This window comes from Pleurodeles waltl, chromosome 4_2 (assembly GCF_031143425.1).
Source record: "Pleurodeles waltl isolate 20211129_DDA chromosome 4_2, aPleWal1.hap1.20221129, whole genome shotgun sequence".
In the NCBI taxonomy this organism is placed as follows: Eukaryota; Metazoa; Chordata; class Amphibia; order Caudata; family Salamandridae; genus Pleurodeles; species Pleurodeles waltl.
In genome coordinates, this window is record NC_090443.1 from 930650953 (window position 1) to 930672315 (window position 21363).

The 21363-nt window shown below is 41.8% G+C and overlaps 1 protein-coding gene across 1 annotated transcript in view; it reads right to left on the minus strand.

The window, feature by feature from the left end:
• Positions 1-21363, minus strand: part of LOC138293485 (cytochrome P450 4B1-like) — a 123220-nt gene that overhangs the window by 17083 nt on the left and 84774 nt on the right. The window contains exons 8-9 of the mRNA XM_069232724.1: positions 11805-11995; positions 7490-7623 (exon numbers count right to left, since the gene is read on the minus strand). Coding sequence (XP_069088825.1) covers positions 7490-7623; positions 11805-11995 — 325 coding nt within the window. The remainder of the gene's footprint in view (positions 1-7489; positions 7624-11804; positions 11996-21363) is intronic.

Here is a 21363-nt window from a genome sequence, read left to right on the forward strand (position 1 = left end):
AACTACGACCCGTACCTAACAATCTGGCTGTTAAGGATTGCTTTAAATCACGGTTTGATCACTCCACTACACTATTTCCCTTGGGATGAAATGGAGATGAGTACTGGAGTTGGACCCCCAACGAAGCCATGGCATCCCCGAATGTCCTTGAGGCGAAAGCACGGCCCTGGTCTGAGTGGAAAGCGGTGTATGTACTGATAAAGACTCGCAAATCTTTAATAACAGTCCAAGCATCAGCTGAGCATTGTGGCCACACCCATAGAAATCTGGAGCAGGAGTCAGCAGCAACTCAGATGTATTTGTAGGCACTATCCGGTGTTAGGGGACCGCAATGGTCCAAGTACACACATTGTAAAGGTTTATTAGAAATTAAGAGGGGTGTTGGCGGTGGGCGCTTAGCAGTGGAAACTTTGATTTGTTGGCAGATGTCACAAAAGAGGACATACTGCTTGGCCTCTTTGTATAGGCCTGGCCACCAAAAACGGGCCTGATATCGTAGCCGCCACACCAGCATGGCAGATGTTGCCCCCTCAAGCCCTGCTTTAATCAAATCTGGTCTTACATCTTTATTGGGAATTTCTCAAACCCCTATGCCTGGTATCTTAACTTCAGCGTTTAGACAGCCTCCCATTCGGTAGGAATATTTAGCAAGAAATGCTTTTGTATAGGGCGTACCATCAGCCACAGCTTTCATGGCAGCCCATATCTATCTATCTATCTATCTAGACACACCCCCACACACACATTGTCATTTTCTATGTTTAAGGTGCGCTGCAGTGCTGCACTCAAGGTGTGCGGCTGCTTACTTGCTGTAATGTAAGATTTTCTCAAACTGTCCCATTAACCGGCTATCTTAAGGTACAAGAAATAACGTCTATGGTTCAGTTACAACGGTGAAGTGTCCACCGTTCGACAGGGGGTTATAACATCAGGCAGAGCAGTTGAACCACAAACATATGTCCACTCCGTTGGCCCTAAGGATGTTCTGCAACGCCATGAGCCATTGTTTAGTCGATCAGAGCTGACATTTGCGGTGGGTGGGGGATGGGCTATAGGATGCATCTATGTCAAGGAGACTGCTTTATAAGCTGCCTTTGGCACTTTCTGTGCACGCTTCAGAACTTTTAGCACAGGTATACAGAGCAAAAGGAACAGCGCCTCCTGTGTGAACTAATGCGTGCATTTGGCAAACCTAGGCAGGTGTGTCTTTTAGTGGTTGGCACTTGTGAGACAATGGGTCCTGTGGTGTGGTGGGGGCCGTACTCCTTTATGCTTTCTCACAACATTCACTTATTTATCTTCGAGGCACTTGTCGACGTGAGGGGTGTGATGTTGCATTACTTAAGTCTAAAAAACGGAACTCATGATGTTTTATTACTCTATATTGGACTGAGTGAATAAAATGTGAAAGATGGAACAATCCCAGTGCTTAATTTGTGCTTGTTGTGGCACTTATTTTAGAGGGTCGGCGCTTATTCTTCTGCCCCAAGCATTTGCTGTGAGCAAAAAACACATATGGGAAAGACGGAGGAAGAGAAAACGAAAAAGCGCCACAGTGGGAGAAAGCAGAAAGCTGCAAAAGTGAGCTGAAGGGGCAGGGAGTGGATTTAAATGGATTGAAGAGGCCTGAGATGGCTTCAGAATTAAGCTGCCTCAGTATTCCATGTTCCCACATTTAATTGCAGCAACCACATGTTTAAGAGGAGGGCTTTCAGCACCGGCACATTTTTATTTACAAATTAAGCACTGAACAATCCACAGGTTTTCGAAGCCACAATGGCTCCACAATGTCACTGCCATCTAAATGTATACATTGCAGGATCTTAGTTTGTGATTTTCCGATTAAACATATTAGAAGAAGTTTAGTGCGCTTTGATGTTTGTTGATTTATATTTATGATCAAAAGTATGGGTTTAAAAACATGAATTACCATGCAGATGTTTTGATTTTGCATGAGGCTTCTTAATGCCCTTTAGTGACAGGCCCCTGGATTGTGAGATTGTTTGCATCAGTAGAGTTTTCTCAACTTCTTGTGAGCACGAGCTTTGAAATCCCCAAAATGCCTTTATCGTCCTCTACGTAGTGCACGTGCATACATAAGAGCTGGTACTCCTTGGAGTCATACAAGCGTTTAGAATGCCCAATAGTTCTTCAGAAGTTGTGGGTTATTTTGGCAAAATGATTGCTCTTTTGTGTTTTAGGTCAAGTGCTCTGACGTGTTGTAATCTATCTGTGGGCTTTTAACCATCCTCATCCCCCATCACTATCACTCGTTCCTGGGCTTGCATTTAAAAAATCCTTTGTTATCATAGGCAAATGCTTTATGGTTGGCCCTCCTTGGGGCGGTTCTGTTACCACCTTGCAGACTGCTCCTGTTACATGGATTATTGCACAATTGCCAATACGTTTTACTGCGAGCAAACTTCTTTTTCTGTTTGTCTCTACTTTGCGCTCATGCTCATGGCGGGCGTGGCGCTTTTGAATCAGCTCCATTATGATAAACGGTTTTACTTTTCATTTTCAATGTATGTGGCAAGAAAAGTCCACTTAGGAATTTACAACGTTAATAGCTCTAACTCGAGCAAACGCAAGGCCCATTGCATTGCAAATGCTTGTGATTAGTCTGCAAACTGGGAAGCACTTGCCATTGGTTTAATGTGGTCACAACTGTAGAGCAGCACGCACAATTTCTTCACTTCTGGGCTATACGTTTAATTGCACAAGGCTGTTTATAAAGGTTTGAGTACATTTTTGGATTGTTCTTGGATTTTTTTGAGCACCAAGTCACTGAGTGAGGTTCTTAAGGATGCACTTCAGATTTAAAAATGTAATTGATATAAGAGAGACGGTCTTTGGTGCTGATTAATTTATTTACATTTTCACTTCTCAGAGACCCCTGAAGAAGTGCATTGGGTAATGGACATTTATAAAATTGGACTTATCATATCTGTTTGATGGATAAACAAACATCAATATTGTAATCTGTATAGGGGTTTGAACTGCAAAAACATACAAAAGAATGCTGCGAATAAACAACAAAAAGACTTAAATATATCAGTCTGAGGAGAGTTATTGATTTTTCCAAAAGTTTGAAGCAGAACCTGCAAGTCTGGATGTTAAGTGTGACAAGGGATGGCAAGAGGAGATCTACAGTGCCCATGAGACACCATGACTGATGCAAGGGTACTGTAATCCAATAATACAGTTAGGCCCTTAGCTATATTTTGGACCATGGTATACAATGATAACTTTGCAATATACTGTGGTACATGGTATGCTGTGGTACATGGTATGCTGTGGTACATGGTGTTGACAAGTCAGAAAACTGAAAGTCCTGCAACATTTGGTCAAGTGGGTGCAAAGAATAAAGGGGGTCCTATAACGGGCTTCAAACCATATGCATTTTCCATAGATCTTTGTATTTCTCATAATGCAATAACTGTCAGTTGGAGTTTTACAAACTTTGGCAGAATTACGTATTAGGGGTCACAGATGATTCTATGGTGGTACTGCAGGTAAGTAGAGTAAGTAAATGTTAAGTTATTAGGTTTTTCAACTTAGTGATATCTAGTAGCACAATACTACTAAAAGTAGCAGGGAAGCCCAAAAAATAAACTAAACTGCATATATAAAGTTTCATAGTTACTACATGAACAACTCAAAGACCAATTTATAGTCACGGGCTGATGGAAACCTATAAACAAATACATAGCACATAGAATACATCTTACTCTACATGTTTTATTTGCATGCTCTCTGGCTCACAAAATAAAACTGGCCCAACATTCCAAACAAAAAAACATCTTTCTTATGCACCCCTCTGCAACACAATGAAAAATGTACCTTGCAGTGACACATACAAACTGCTATTTGGAGGGAATACTAATTGTGCACTAGAAAACAAAAAATAATATAATTTTTTTTAACAGGAACAATGATTGCCTTTCATTCACTTTTGGCCTATGTAGAACAATCCTACTGAAAGCAGCAATGAATCCCAAAACAAACTAGGCATAAGTAAAGTTTCACAATTTACTACACAAACAACTGAAAGAAGCATTTATGGGCACAGGCTAATGGAAACCTATAAACAAATGCAAATATTAGATAGAATACATCTCAATCTTTGTATGTTTTCTTTGCATACTCTCTGGCTGTGTGTAAAATCAGAATCTAACAATAACGTCCCTGTAACCTCTGATTTTCTAGTATATATATATATATATATATATTATATATATATATAACCCAGTGGCGGTATGCCCTAAGGTAACTATAACTCGCGCCTTCACCTTGTACTGCTAATTACCACAGATATTACGTCATTCATGACATCTTCTATGACATCATTTATAATATCACTAACATTTGCAGTAAAATTATTGATGAGAAAACTGTATGGCAGTGGCGAGAGTTAGTTACCTCTGGGAACGAGCTAAATTACTTGAAATAGCTCTAACTATAACAGCTGAATTTCTCTATGGTTTTGTGCGTGTAAAATCTGACCCCTGATCCTAGCTATAACATCCCTGTAACCTTCCATTTTTAGTGAATTTAGATAGATAGTCATAGAAATGTATATTACCCAGTGGCAGTCACCACTAGGTAGTTATAGTTAGGTCTGAGTTTCCAAAGGAAATGCCTTTATTGGTTTGCTAATAAACACCATTTGATGAATCTTCACAAAATTTGGAAAAAGTGTTCTTTTTTTGTCTAGTTTCTTAATGGAAAGCTTTAGGGTGATCTGTTAAGCCAGGGCTTAGAACATGTGGGGTTCCTTAATGCAAAATGCTCATGCATTTTCCATAGACTTTTTTGGAAAGCGACATTGCTAAAATTGCTCAATGCAATCACACTAAATTTGGCAGAAAGCTAGATCTTGGCCTAGAAAGCATGCCTTTTGGGATTAGGAGTAAATTCATTCATCAGTTTTTGAGAAAACGTTCAGAGAGTAACTCTGTTGCACTGACTGCAAGGGTGGACATCTCTGAAATGTCAGCTCCACACACTATCCCATGGGTTTTTGGTACTGCTGCTGCAACTGGGGAACGGCAGCCCCAAATACCAAGCTGTAGTTCGACATTGCTTGAAGTAATTCACTGTCAAGTTTGCCTTCCCTCCAAAGGTGAGCAATTCATCAAAAGGCATGTTTATATTATTTATCTGGACATCAAGAAAAACCCTGAGAACAGATCTGGGCCTGGCTGTGGTTGTCAATCAAAGGGGCCCATGAACACGACCATCGAATCTACTGTGTCAAGGCCAGAGCGAATGATATGCTTGGCCATGTCTAGCCCATTGAGTATAATTTCTGCATATTGGTCACAAAGGTGGTACATGAGATTTAGTACAACCATCTGACCCATTTGTCACGGTAATAACGTGTCTGTAGGCAAGTTACATTTGAGTAACAATCAGTCTCGGCTGGCGACTGGGCAAAGTGGTGGGCCGGGGCAATAACACAAAAATAAATAGATATATATAAAAAAAGACTTACCTGATGCTCACTGCCACTCTCAGCCACTCTCCACTTGACTGCAGGCTCCCAGCCTGCCCTGCGGCCAATCATGACGCTGCTCAGAGAAGTGTTATGATTTGCTGGAAACACAGAATTGGAGCCTGGGCTTGCTGTCTCAAAACACATTACAGGGTTGCAGAGAGCCCTTGTGCACATGTGTGCAATAAACATCGTTTATTATCTTTTTATTTTTAAAGGTTTGCAGCTCCTGCTGCTGAGGGGGGGCGACCTCTGGTAACCATGGGCAAGGCTCCCAGAAGAGAAGGCTTTCATCTCCAGTGTCTACATCCTGTTCGATTACCTATCTGGACGATTTGAAAGAAAAGAGTCAGGGCTTTTTGTGGATAGAAATGAAGCAGGAGCACACGACTGACGAGAAATGAGCCATCAAAACTTTGGGTCATCAGGGGCTGGATGTTGGCTGCAGGCAAGGGCCTGAAATGATGTTAACCCTCCAGCAATTGTAGTGCTTTATGTTGAGATCAGACTAGGATGACCTTCAAATGCTGAAAATTCACCACTGTTCCTAACAAATCCGAAGGTACAGCAACGGGTAAGTCCTTTAGTGAAGGCACATTTTCAGACAGTGCTGAAATGTTGCCAGGACATGGCTGAATGGGTTCGACTAGCACTAGGAACTGAGCTGCCAGCAGGAGCTCTGGTGGCTTTATGTGGTCTGCATATGCACCAGAGGGAGCCTGAGTGGAGGACAACATCACCTCTGGACAAAATTTCACTTTTTGGGTGGTCTGCACTAGTGGAAGGAACCTCCAGGAAAAGAGCACAAGGCTTTGGTTCCAGAGCCTGGTCAATCGCCACCAAGACATACGAAGAAAACATTGTAGCCACGTTCGGGGAGCAATGCTACCAGCTTAAACCAGAGCCCTAGAATAGGGAATGCAATCAGGATTGAGAAGCTAAACAATCACCCCTGTGGTGCTTCTTGTGATTTTTCTAGAGAATCTACTTTTGTCCTTGAAATCTGTACTCTTTGAGGACTTGCTGATTGAAGGCAAGTCAGGGAGTGCCTTTGAGCTGGACTTGAGTCTGGAGCAGAAGTGAAGCTAACAGCCCTTCTGACCTACACCATGAAGAGCCTGCACTCATTCCGTTGGCTTTAGCATGCATAAGACCACACCATGCACAATATGGGATCATGACTGGGCCCCAGGCATCAAAGTCAGAGGTCACGTGGGTCCAGGAGCAACATCTTTGTCTAACAGGAGTGACATAATTTAAACCTGGAACCTTTGCAGGAGACATACCTGAAAACAATGCAAAATACATTGTCGGAGAGTAAATTTTCCAAGCAGAGCATCAAAAGAAGAAGAAAAGAAAGTGACAATGAGCTGGGTGTCCGTAACATCATACCAGGGGCTGAGTTTAAGAACAAAGTCAGAACCAAGGTGCCATCTATCAGCACAGGAGAGCTATTTCAAGTTTCTGAGTGTTAGCTGGCACCTGGAGGAGGTTCAAGAGGAGAGGAATCTGCAGGTAGAAGTATGCATCAAGACTGTGGAATTTGTAAACCACTTACATTTCAAATGAAAAAATGAAATCTGGCTGGCCAAGGAGCTTTTCACCAGTTTGCCACTTCGCAGATTGGTGCTGTTATCAATGGTGTCAATGGTGATGTGGCACATAAGGTAATTATTTATATCATTGATTACGTAATTTGTCCTAACAACTGCGCCAACATGTGTGACTCTTATAGCATAGAGTATGGTCAGATTTGTGTTTCCAAACGCACACAATACAGACTGTGGAATAGCCAGAGTTACTTCCACATTCTTCTCTACGTTGAAAGACATGGTTGTGTAGCTAATCATTTACTGGTAAACTGCATTTTTACGCCTTAGATCATAACCATATACTCTGTTAAGGAATGGTTTCTGTTTTTATTTACATTAGCTGTTCACTGACAAGTAGAGAATCATCTTGATAGTGAACTTCGGGATATGTGAATGTTACCTGCAGGTAAAGTCCGTCCATCAAAGAACGTAATTGGAGTGGCGAGCTTTCGGGCCACACCAGGCACTGGTGGATAGAGGCGGATACTTTCTTTGATGCACATGGTGGTGTAGGTCATCTTAGTAAGGTCATCCCTGGAAGAAAGCAAATGCATTACTATTACAATGAACACGGATTTGCATATACATACAAGATAATATGATGGCTACTTTTTAAGGGGACCATCTAGTGTAGTGTGTAGAGGGTTCTCCGAGTTCAGAATCATAAAAAAATCACTAGCAATATCCAATCTTTAATATTTCTTTGATTGATGATATCTTTTTTGGGATTTGAGATCTCTTGTGACACAATTAATCTAATGGCCTCTTTAAATAAAAATAAGGTATCAATATCAAGAGCCGATCCTATTGTCGCTCCTTTCACCATATAAAACCCTTATCTCAGTCCATCAGAGGTACACAAATAGACATGCAGTGTTCACCAATCCATTCTTTGCATTAAATCCAGTGAATTATTTATTTGTAATAACAGTTGTGAAACTAAAATAATACACATGTCCTATTTTAGATATAGGAGGAGTGGAGGGCCATTGCAAGACAGCAGTAGTTTAGAACTCTTGAGTAAGAAAAACATGAACAAAGTACCCGCACCACTCAGAAACTTACTGCTGTGAAATACTAACTACCTGTCTAGACAGTAAAACTCAGCTATACTATATGTAACCTACAAATGTTAACTGCCTAAACACATTTTATGCTACCACAAAACTACAGACTGTATCTTTAAATTTCGATCTGCACTGCTGCCTACCTGTATATATTGTATTATAGTGAAACTAAGAGACCTACATAGTTACAACCAAGTTGCTTATGTTGCAGGTTGCTTGTAAATATACTGGGCCCAATTCACAAATGTAAATTTAGACGTTTGGTCTAAACTTAGACCAAAAGTCCAAGTTTACGTATTTGGGAATTCACAAAGGGTATGTATGAGTACTCTCTTTATGTCTGCACTCAGGGAGGAGATAAATGATCTTTGTGAATTCTAAAAGTTGTAAACTAAGGGACATATTTATACTCTGTTTCCACCGAATTAGCGTCATTTTTTAAAACTCTAATTCAGTGCAAAACTAAATCCATATTTATACTTTGGAGTTAGACACGTTTAGCACCAAATTTATGGGGTTAAAGTCATCTTTTAAAAGTGGAAACCTACTTTGCCTTAATGAGATGCAAGGTAGGTGTTCCCGTGCAAAACATAACTCTATGGCCCCAACACCATATTTATACTCCTGTGCAAAAATGGTGCGCGGGAGGGAGGCAGGGTCAAAAAATGGTGCTAAGCTTGCTTAGCCCCATTTTTAACGCCTGGGTCAGGGCAGGCATTAGGGGACCTGTGGGCCTATTTCCATGATGGAACACCATGAATTAAGCCCACAGGTGCCCTCTCCAGGTCCAAGGGACACCTCCCCCAACACCAGAGGAACTGCGGAGGATGGGGACCCCATCCCAGGTAAGTACAGGCAAGTATTGCATTTTATTTTTTAAAGTGCCATGGGGGGCCCTGAAATGCCCCCCCTACATGGCACTGGGTGCAATGGCCACGCCCAGGGGACCATGGTCACCTGTGCTGGCCATTGGGGTGGTGGGCATGATTCCTGTCTTTTCTAAAGCAGAAGTCATGTGGTATGGATGGTTTTGCATCAGAAAATGACACTAGGGAGGTTAGAGTATTTTTTTTTACTCTAACCTGCCCAACGTCATTTTTTGGTGCAAAAACCACTTCCTCCATAGCGCCAGCCCCCCGACTAATGTCTTTTTTTACACTATCCCACCCTCTGCACCGGCTTGCACCATTCCTTAAATATGGTGCCTGACTGGTGCACAGAAATGGTGGAAGCCAGTGCTAAATGTTTTGGTGCAAAACTGCACGTCTAAGTTTAACTTTGTGAATCGGCCCACTGTTGCTTTGTTTTTTGGTATGCTATCTTACTCTGTACAGTGCTCAGATACTATCGGGTCATGTTCGCACTTTATGAAACTCAATAAATAAATAATTAAAATAAATGGAGTGGCATGAATTTTGTGGCACCCAGATCACACTGCCATACCACTCACAGAGGCCATTTTTTATGGCAAAGATTCATGTCCCTTCCTTCAGATTACACATGATTACCGTTTCATTTTCATCCATCCTCATACATCAACTTGAGTACCTATAGCTATACTTACTTTTCTCCAACTCTATGTAGGTATATGGTAGTATGGAAACCAAAACTACCTAAAAGGCAAAGTCAAGGGTGCCTTGAAGGTACATGTACCACTAATAAAGGTGGCGTTGGGCAGTAGCAGCTTGCCATCCAGGCAAACAACAGGGTTGCTTTAGGCACCCTTGGGGTGCCAATGTAGAGATAAAAATAATCTAATGTAACAACAAATAATATAAAATATATGATATAGCACCAAATACATGGTTCTGTGGTGCCATTTCCCGGCAACTAGACTAGAGCCACCACTGGTCACAGAAACCATAATTTCATCAACTTCTATAAATGATCTGATTTTGATACATAGTTTGTGGAAAGGCTAAGGGATTAGCAGCTCATTCCTCCGGTTAATACCCGGACACCTATAATGAACCCCTTCTTGGAAGCCTGACTTAAGTTCAGAATGGCTCATGATGCATCTTAATGTTTGGAGAGTTTATTTTATTAATATATTAGTGGATACTTGATTGATTAGCGTGCATGCCTTAATGTAGTTACTGCTCACAAACATGATGAATATCCCATCCACCATAACACAAGCACCTTAGCATATAATGGACTCGTAATTGAATACACAGAACATCTGTCACATTTTTTAGTGTTTTTGACTGAGTACTCAGCTGTCAAACTCTAGATCAGTCCATTAGTCTTTCTACTGCTTGCTTTCAGATGCAGGATTGAACACTCCTGCATCTACACCAATCTCTCCAATCCCGCCATAATCCCTTTTCAAGCAGTGGCTGAACTCTTATTGCTGCTTGTCACGGATTTCCACTCCCTGTAGCTAGGAGATTAGACACTAGTTTTGCCTGCCTAGCTCGTTTTCTTACTGATGCACTCTACAGTACGTTTGAGGAAAGACTGGGATCTGCAGTACTTCTGGGTAGAGATGTCTATGTAGGACTTTAAAGGCCTCAAGAGAAAAATCATGCTTGGCCCTTCATGCCTCCGTCATCTGACTGGAGCACACACCAACCACCCAGCTATCCAGCATCTTCTGGTTAAACCAAGACAGAGAAGGGAAGTTGCACTCTGTCTTTACTTTTCTCTCCATGCTGCAGGCCTTAATGCACTTATTTATTTATTTTATCTATAAAGAGGTCAATGCCTCTACTTAACTTCTTACAAGTGCCAAAAAGCAGAGTCTTGAGGACAGTTTGGAATTTACTTGAAGGCAGACGTTTACTGGGAGTGGCTTCCAGAAATCAGACTCTTTGTAATTCATAGTGGAACTGCAGTCTTTGTAAAATCCTGTGAGAGCGCCATGTTTGCTGTGCCAGAAGGTGGGCCCTGGCTCAGAAATAAAGTGGACTAAATTTCCAATACGGTGTGTAAAATCCAGAATGGGATTCTTTTTCATTCAGTAGTGTTGTGAAATGCTCCCTAAAGTTGGAAGGAAGGATGACTCAATCTGTTCGATTCTGAACTTACTGTAGAACATTATTATACTTTTAGAGGAACGAAAGAAGAGTGCTGCAACAATCCCATGTCGAGCAACGATCTCCACCAAATAAAAAGTTTTTTAAAACTTTTTTTTGCTCATCTGAATTGATTGTTCTTGATGTGCTGTGCACGAGAGGAAATAGTTCTTGTTCGAAATGTGTGAGTATATATATTTTTTTAATTTGGTCTTTCTGTATGTGTGTTTATTTAAGTATATGGATTGATATATAAAACTGTGGAAACGTGATCCTCTGCTAGGATTGCGTCTTTAATATTATTTATGCCAAAAGGCTCTCCGTTATAATTTGGGAATAATTTATTACTGTTAATGGCTTTAGTTGGTAGGATGGTTAGGCGCAAGCAGCAAGACCACTGGGGAAAGGTAGCTGAAGGCTAGCCTAACCCTTCCATATTCTCAAATCAACCCATGATTTCCAATTTCAATTTGTAAGCATTATATTAGTATAAAAGGTATTAAGGGAAAGCCTGAGAAGAAGCAAGACCAGAGTAGGTTTGGGCATGTTTTAGGACACTGTAACATACATTTCATGCGTCAAAGGTTGATGCAATAGTATTACAAACCAACAATATTGAAGAACATCTCACCATTCAACTGTATCCCGGTCTCCAAGAATTTCCTTTATCTCCTTCCAGCACATCTCTTGATGTTCTGGATGCCTGGCCATGGAGTATAATATCCACGAGATCCCACTCGCTGTTGTGTCATGGCCTTCAAACATAAACGTATCGACTTCAGCCCGCAGGTCCTCATCAGACAGCACATTTCCATCTTCATCCTAATTAAGCAAGCACACACACTTTCTTGAGATCAGCTCAGTCACCCTGAGGCTTCCTCTAAAAAGATGCAGAGCAAGTAATACAGCAGCACAGGGAGACCAACATGGTAACCCTGCCTTCCAATGAACACTGGCACATGTAATTGCATGAATCGGAATTAAATCTAGTGGAGCAATGTTTGAGTAATAATTACTAAGAGAAGGGCCTTTATTTTCTATATGTTCTGCTTTGTCTGAAAATGTATGTGTCAAGCAGTAAAACACAGTCTCAATCTTAGTTTATTAGCGTGCCTATTGAGGACAGACCATGCATGACTGGGGTGAGCGTGCGTCATGTTATTAGTACCAAAGAACTCTTCTATGTGATTGTCATCGTTTAATTGTTCTATGTATTATTTGGGTGGACACAAGGCTAAACATGGTCTGAAGGCATGGGGCGGTAGGTTAGGGGAACAGAATGGTTGAGGGCACTCGTGGCTCACAGGAGGGAAAAGGGGCGGGCGGCGCATGGCGGGGGGACAAAAAGAAAAATAGAATAATTTTAAAAACATCTTTCCCGCTGCGCCACTCTGATCTGGTCCTCCACTGCAGGCACGGGCTCCCAGCTTGCCCTGCGTCCAATCTAACGCTGCTTTCATGCTGCAGCTAGCAGCATGAAAGCAGCGTTAGGATTGTACGGAGACCCCAGCTAGGACACTCCGAGGCAGAGTGAGAGTCTCTGCCTGCTGTCTCCAACCTGGCAACACAGTGCCGGGTTGGAAAGGGACTAGTGCACATGTATGTTCGGCCGGCCCAAGGCACCTGGCCAAACATACATGCACTGTCCCTGTCACGCCTCATGGCTGTCACGCACCATGGCCCAAACAAAGTTTATTATGGTTTTACTGTAAAGGTTTTTCAGCTGCTGCTGCTGGCGATGGGAGGAGGGGCGATGCTCATCCGCCATAGCGGAGGAGCCGCCCCGGTTGAGGGTCTTTTACATTTTTGTTTAAATTGGAAGGTTGTTTGCTTAACAACTGGATTGATTTCGATTAGCAATTACCTAGTTGTTTACAGTGTCAATAAGTGGTAGAGACTTCGTAGAAAACCGGGCCCTGGGAAAAGCAGGGCTATTGCTATTTTTGGATTTTTAAGCGAGTAGTTCATTCGCTTGAAGCCAGGTGTGAATATGAGTGCTTTTCCATAAGGAATAAAAAGAATGTTTATTTCATAGAGAGACAGATATGTAGCATCTTTATCCATTATGTTTATTTCATGTTATATTTCTTATACACCAAAGAAAAAGGAAAGGAATGTGATTATGGCAAGACCTAACAGCAACATTGCACAGGTCCGAGTTTTTGTTTTTAAGACAGCAGCTATATTAGGATTGAGCTAGAAAGTGAAGAAACCAAATTTAAAAGCCATTAAAAGGTGCCTTTAATCTGCTTGAGCATCAAACAACAAGGTGTTGGAAAAAAGTTTTGAACAACAATCTCAGCCACTGGTGATCCCTCAGGCAGCATTCAAGGCTATCACGTTTCGCACACTATGCCAATCAAGACTGATTACCGCATATTCTAATAAGACTGGTCCGACTCAAATCGAAACGGTCCAAACCAAACTGCCAGACCAGGGCCACCCCAAAAAGGAACACGAGCAACCAAATCCCAACTTCGGCATATTTAGTCCTCATCAGTGAGTTATAGCTTGAGTCCTCAGACACATTGAGCACGGCATCATACCTGGGCAAGTGTGTCACACTTAAAGGGGTCTAATGCAACCATCCACATGGTGATGGAAGGAATGCTTAAATTATTCTCAGCCAATGGAGATTGGTCTGGTCACATCCCAGTCCATTGTTTTGCCTAGTATGCCACTCTAGATAGTGAGCTGTCATGCAAAAATTAGACTTGGCCCTGCTCCAATAAAAACAGCTCAGATCAAGTGCCGGGCCCAGTCATATCTAGAAGGGAGCACACGCCTCCCAGACCAGTTCTTACCTACTTAGGCCTCATCAATGAGGTATTTTTTTACTTCTGTGAACACACGCATCTAGGCATACTTGTTGCATTTGGAGCATCTAAGGCATTAAATAACAAGTCGATGAAGGAATGTTTGAATTATTCTCCTCCAATGGCAATTGGCCGGGCAGTATTCCAGTCCATTTTGTTCACCCGCTATGTCACTCTAGATAGGGATTTGCTACATGCAAACTTGGGACTGCTCCAAAGCAACGTTCCAGACCTAACTGCTTGAGGATGCAGCCCAAGCTACTACAATGGTACCAAATGAAAGTACCAGCGACTGAACATCAAAAATAGAAAACGAGCTAAAAATAACATCTACCCTGAGCTTAAGGAAACAAAACAAATAAATAAAACCACATTCTTGGTAAATAATAAATTACAACGCTCATCACGGTAAAACATTTAAAAAAAATCTGTTGGCACTTTAAAGAAAGAGGAAATTATCTGGCTCCTAAAGGGCTAATGAGTTCCTTTTGGGGAAGCAATATCTTTGTGAACTATTTGTTAAACTGGGACAATTAGTCTTTGGTTTATGGCTCTGAAATGGATCAACACCCAAGGTATTGATGATAACAAGGTCAAATTCATCCAGCTTGTTGTCTGCACAAGTTCTTTTTCATTTGCACACAGTGACAGAAGTCCTAGAGGAATATGTCATGTGTAAGCAACTTAAGGATCTAAAAGTTAACACATAGTTGGAACTGCTGTGTCTGGTGAGTGGGATAGTGGGGTAGAAGGGGACTGGGGAGTGGTTGCAACCCAAGTCATCAGAACAGATTACTTGGAGTATGTAAACACTGAAGATTTGTATATAAAGTGTAATTACTTAGATCTGAGGTTTGGTCCTGAACGTGTGTAGGGCCTGGAGTTCATTGTTGGAAATCATGCTTGCCCATCTTTGTTGTGTTAAAAAGATTAAAATTGATACCTTTCTGAATTGCCCCCCTAATTCCAAAGCCTTTGATAATATGAATTGGTAGGTTATAACTGGTAGATGATCAATGAAGAGGTAAAAATCACAGATGGATTGTTTGGAGCAACTAAGTGGCCTTAAAGCGAAGAGAGCTCTCAAAGACATAACTTATGTATACCCCATACACTAGAGGGAGAGGTAATATACAGGGAGTGCAGAATTATTAGGCAAGTGTTATTTTTGAGGATTAATTTTATTATTGAACAACAACCATGTTCTCAATGAACCCAAAAAACTCATTAATATCAAAGCTGAATATTTTTGGAAGTAGTTTTTAGTTTGTTTTTAGTTTTAGCTATGTTAGGGGGATATCTGTGTGTGCAGGTGACTATTACTGTGCATAATTATTAGGCAACTTAACAAAAAAAATATATATACCCATTTCAATTATTTATTATTACCAGTGAAACCAATATAACATCTCAACATTCACAAATATACATTTCTGACATTCAAAAACAAAACAAAAACAAATCAGTGACCAATATAGCCACCTTTCTTTGCAAGGACACTCAAAAGCCTGCCATCCATGGATTCTGTCAGTGTTTTGATCTGTTCACCATCAACATTGCGTGCAGCAGCAACCACAGCCTCCCAGACACTGTTCAGAGAGGTGTACTGTTTTCCCTCCTTGTAAATCTCACATTTGATGATGGACCACAGGTTCTCAATGGGGTTCAGATCAGGTGAACAAGGAGGCCATGTCATTAGATTTCCTTCTTTTATACCCTTTCTTGCCAGCCACGCTGTGGAGTACTTGGACGCGTGTGATGGAGCATTGTCCTGCATGAAAATCATGTTTTTCTTGAAGGATGCAGACTTCTTCCTGTACCACTGCTTGAAGAAGGTGTCTTCCAGGAACTGGCAGTAGGACTGGGAGTTGAGCTTGACTCCATCCTCAACCCGAAAAGGCCCCACAAGCTCATCTTTGATGATACCAGCCCAAACCAGTACTCCACCTCCACCTTGCTGGCGTCTGAGTCGGACTGGAGCTCTCTGCCCTTTACCAATCCAGCCACGGGCCCATCCATCTGGCCCATCAAGACTCACTCTCATTTCATCAGTCCATAAAACCTTAGAAAAATCAGTCTTGAGATATTTCTTGGCCCAGTCTTGACGTTTCAGCTTGTGTGTCTTGTTCAGTGGTGGTCGTCTTTCAGCCTTTCTTACCTTGGCCATGTCTCTGAGTATTGCACACCTTGTGCTTTTGGGCACTCCAGTGATGTTGCAGCTCTGAAATATGGCCAAACTGGTGGCAAGTGGCATCGTGGCAGCTGCACGCTTGACTTTTCTCAGTTCATGGGCAGTTATTTTGCGCCTTGGTTTTTCCACTCACTTCTTGCGACCCTGTTGACTATTTTGAATGAAACGCTTGATTGTTCGATGATCACGCTTCAGAAGCTTTGCAATTTTAAGAGTGCTGCATCCCTCTGCAAGATATCTCACTATTTTTGACTTTTCTGAGCCTGTCAAGTCCTTCTTTTGACCCATTTTGCCAAAGGAAAGGAAGTTGCCTAATAATTATGCACACCTGATATAGGGTGTTGATGTCATTAGACCACACCCCTTCTCATTACAGAGATGCACATCACCTAATATGCTTAATTGGTAGTAGGCTTTCGAGCCTATACAGCTTGGAGTAAGACAACATGCATAAAGAGGATGATGTGGTCAAAATACTCATTTGCCTAATAATTCTGCACTCCCTGTAGAGCAACGCACATTTTAGAGTGAATGATTCCAAAGCCATCATTATTTTAAGCATATCAACGTGTAAAAGCAAATTAGTGAGAGCTGCATAATGATTCATCCATTTATTTGAGTGATATAGTTTGTGTACTAGCCTCCAATAATCCTGAACACCTTTAGCAAATTTTCCTTTTTGAAACTCTTGAGCAGTTTTAGCAGATTCTTCAGTCTTCAAACCACTTTGTACCACTTTGTATTTTTGTAAAGTTATAATTCTTCAAGCTGATGATGGACTTAAAGTTTACAGTTGTAATTTGTCTATAATAATATTGACAAGTGTGACTTCCCAGGATGAGTGGTTGATAATTACAGCAAGGTTTTGGGTAAACAAAAACCTAACCATCTCCATTTTTGGCTGCAGCAGGAATAGATGTGCAGAGCATGCTTATTGACAGAGGAACTCCTGAGAGTGGACCTGTGGGTCCTGCTTTTTGCCAATACATTTCTAGGATGCCATATATTACCCACCTGTTACTAGTAGTAGTCACTCCCTTTGCCACAAAAGGTCATATGTTCACACAAAAGAGGCAAGAGTTTCAACCATATGCAATGAAATTTTCTGTTTAAATATTCCTTGCTTGAAAAACACTATAAACCGGATTCACACAGGTAGCTAACATGGTTGAGTAATTTACACTCTGGAGTAAGTTTACTACTTTTTGCTTAAACACAAAATCAGAATGTAAGTTACTGCTAAAAACACATCCAGTGCCACACGCTAGTACTGCAACACCATCCCACAAAATCACGACAGGGAATTAAACAAAAACCCCCACAGAAAATACTAAATTACAATTTTTAAAATAAAATGTAAACATATAAATAAATACAATTTAATATTAAAAATACATAAACATAGTACTTATTATTTTCAATTGTGAGGCAACGCAAGTGAAAATTAGCCTTGGTCCTATCTTTACTGTAACAACCTAGCCCAGACACCTCGCCATGTACCCTTCAAATGGGAACACAACCTACCCCAGACAAGTTTCCCCTTACTGGGATACATGAGTGAAGTGCAGCGTGGGTTCTATTGCACAGTAATCCATAAGGCCCACACATGGGCACACCACTCAAACTTAGGGCATCTCACATAAAAAAAAACTAAAAAGGTGAGAGATGGAATGCTTGATTTGATCACAGCAACTGGTAATAGCTCTGGACCATCTCTGATTTGCACAGTGATTGGCTTCCGTCTGGTGTGTCGTAATAGGCATCTAAATGATGGACCACAAGTTGGGACAAATAGCGTTGTGATAAAGAGTGCAATCTTACAGTTAAATTGTTCTACATATTAAGATATTTCATTTGGTATTCATCAAATCCTAACAGTAGATAAATCTCATGTTATGTGACAAATAACACACGCACTTGAGTTGGTCATTATTTCATAAATGCCAACAATTTAGAAGAGAAAAGTAGGACATTTCTAAAAAAAATAAAAAATCGTGAGAATGTATTTCCCCCACTGACTTCTATTGGGACCTAAACTGGGTTACTGTTATGTATGGGCTGCGCAAGTCTGCTGCTGAAAATTGGATATTAGATAGGCAAATGCACGTTTTTTTCCCTTACCTGTCAGGAGTATGGTGAAAGCGCTATGGCACACAGAGAGAGCGTGATGCAAGTGTTACACAAGACCAGGCCCTGTCAGCTGAAGACTGCAGAGGAACCGGGTTTTTACATGCAGGTATCGGGAGGCAAGAGGCTAGCCTTGAAATCGGTAGTCTCCCACCTGAATCGGGAGGTTTGACATGTATGTTATTTATTGAACAGAAAAAATCAGCCAATATGGAATAGCCTTGATTTAGTAACATATCGTATTCTCTTAAGGAGAAATAACTTGAAGTAAAAATTACCAGTATTTGCATATGAGGAATTCTGCCCATTCTTTCTCACAGAACTGGTTAAGCTTGGTGATGTAATGATGCACAACTCTCTTTATAACCCACCATAACACCGAAATGTAGTAGAACTGGAACACAAATTACATCAGACCAGTCGCAGCCTCTTTGAGCCTCCTCAGTAGGAGGCAACTTAGTTCCAGTGGCACAGTGAGCACAGGACCCATGTTTGGACATACCTCTCACATTCAGGGTGTGGCACTGAGGAATGCAAAAAATGCACATATGCACAGTTGAAAATTCCAAAGCTGTTGCCTCCGTAGGTAAATGAAAAAAAAATGTGGTGGTCATTACGAGTCTGGCGGTCACATGACCACCAGACTCGCTGTGGCAGCCCCACCGCCAACAGGCTGGCGGTGTGACCGCCATATTATGACCGTGGCAGAGCCGCCACGGTCAGACTAACGACACTGCAAGCCGGCAACCTGGCTGCCCCAGTGGTTTCATATTCTCCAGGGCCCATTAGGAGTCCCCATCCACCAGCTTTTCCATGGTAGTTCACACCACCATGGAATTTTCGCGGAATGGGGAACTCCGGGGGGCCCTCTGCACTGCCCATGCATTTCGCATGGGCAGTGAAGGGGCCCCCATGCACAGCCCCATTGAGCATTCCACTGCCTGAATTACGGGTAGTGGAATGAGCGATGGGTGCTGCTGCCCCCGCTGCCCTGTTCACCTCAGGGCCGGCAGGCGGACACAGTGTTCCACCCGCTGACACTGTGGTGAAGTCCTATTAGGGCCAACGGGGTTCAGGCCACAAAGGCGGTCTGAGGGGGGGAAGTGGTTGGCGGGTGGAATGACCACCTTAATGTGTGGGACTATGATCATGTGTAAGCATCTGATTATGTGTGTAGATTGTAATTGTATTTGTATGAATATGGCGTTTACTACCCCTGATGAGGCATTAAAGTGCTTTTTGGTGTCAATTATGTGTACTTCTTTAATGGTTTGTGCAATTTTCATAGTGTGCATGGGCATCTAATCATGTGATTATGTTTTCAAGTGTCAGTGATGCATATATGAATATCAGATAGTTTGTATGTGTCTAGGCACTTGAGTTATGTTATATTTTCATTACTTGGTATAGCACAAACAAATCATAACGAAAGGTATATTCCAGGAGCTCTACTAAATTTAGATCGGCAGGTGGGCTAGAACTGCCATTTCTTGAGCAGTTTTTTTTCATTTATTCAGCTCCGTACATGAACGTATGTGAAGGGGCAGTTTGTTCCAATAGAAAGAAGCGAGGTACAAGAAGGACCTCCCGCCAGATCTCAAGGTATGGATCTGAGGAGTCTGAAGTTAGATCTGGGCAGTCTGACAGGACAGTGATTGATGAGCCTTCTCTGCAAATAGATTGGGCCTTCACCAGTCAGTGCTTTGTGGGTGAGACAATATATCTTGAATAGCACTCGTTTTCTGATTGGCAACAAGTGCAAGTCCCTTAAGATAGGGGCAGAGGGACAGCCAGAAGGAAGATTACATAATAGTCTGGCAGCCGTGTTCTGTACAACCTGTAGTTTTGACAGTAGTGTTTTGCAAAGTGTTATCACAGTCCAAACGACTAATGACTAAGGCTTGTAGTAAAGTTTTACTAGTGGCTTGAGAAAGCAGCGGAAATGCTTTTTTCAGTAAAGCAATGCAGGTTCTGCACACAGTCAAGATGAGTTGAGACGGAGTCCTTCATGGACAAAGTCAAGACGGGGTCCTTCGTAGACATAGGGCCTCTTTTAACTAGACCACCAAAGCTGCTGCAGTCAACAGACCGCCAGTGCTGGCAGTCTATTGACCGCCAGCATAACTGCTTTTCCATAACTGCCAGCAGTTGGGCCACTTTGGCATCAGAAACATCTTCCCCATGAAAAGTAAAGTCATCCAGGAGCAAGAAATAGTTCAATGCCAATAAATATGGCGCAATATACTCCGCTAACAGATGGCAGAAATCTTTCTTGGCACTAGGAGGAGGGTTTATAAGTGCAGCTTCCAATATCTTTGGGCGAGAGCACAATTCTAAAAACAAACAGTTCCACCTAATGGGCTAGAAGGTATTGATAAGTTCTATTTTAACTGTATCTCTAAAATCAACTGCAATGGCCCCACCAAGTCTGGACTCTGTCCAGTTTGACAAGGTGATAGTTCTCAGGGAGAGCTAGAGGAATGAAGGGCAAGGCTGCGGAATTCAGCCAAGTCTTAGCGAAAAAGCAAAAATCTGGAGAAAGTGAAGTTAGAAGGTCCCATACCTCGATAGAGTGTTTTGACATGGACATGATGTTGCATATGGTGAGTGATGTTGAGTGACCATTGGATGCCTGGTTATGTATGTACGTGTTTGCTAGACCGGTCAGCTTTAGGGTGGTCTTTCCCTCAAAGTTTTGCAGTCACCACTCAATTCATATTTGTTGGCCTTAGAATGCTGCACTTTACCATTGCTACCAGTGATAATGTGCTTGTGCTAACTCCCTAAAACATGGTCAAATTGGCTTACACCTGATTGACAGATTGACTTTACTTATAAGTCCCCAGTAATGGGGTATACTATATACCAGGACCTGTAAATTAACACAACTAATGAGCCTGCAGCACTTATTGTGGCAACCACTTTTGTAGCCCTTAAAATATGTTTTGGGAGTGCCATTGCAGCCTGTTAGCAGCTTTAAAGTGCCTAATCAACTCTGTAACCCAAACACTCCTTGCCAATCCTTAAATTCCCTTTTTTATTATGCGTACCCTAAG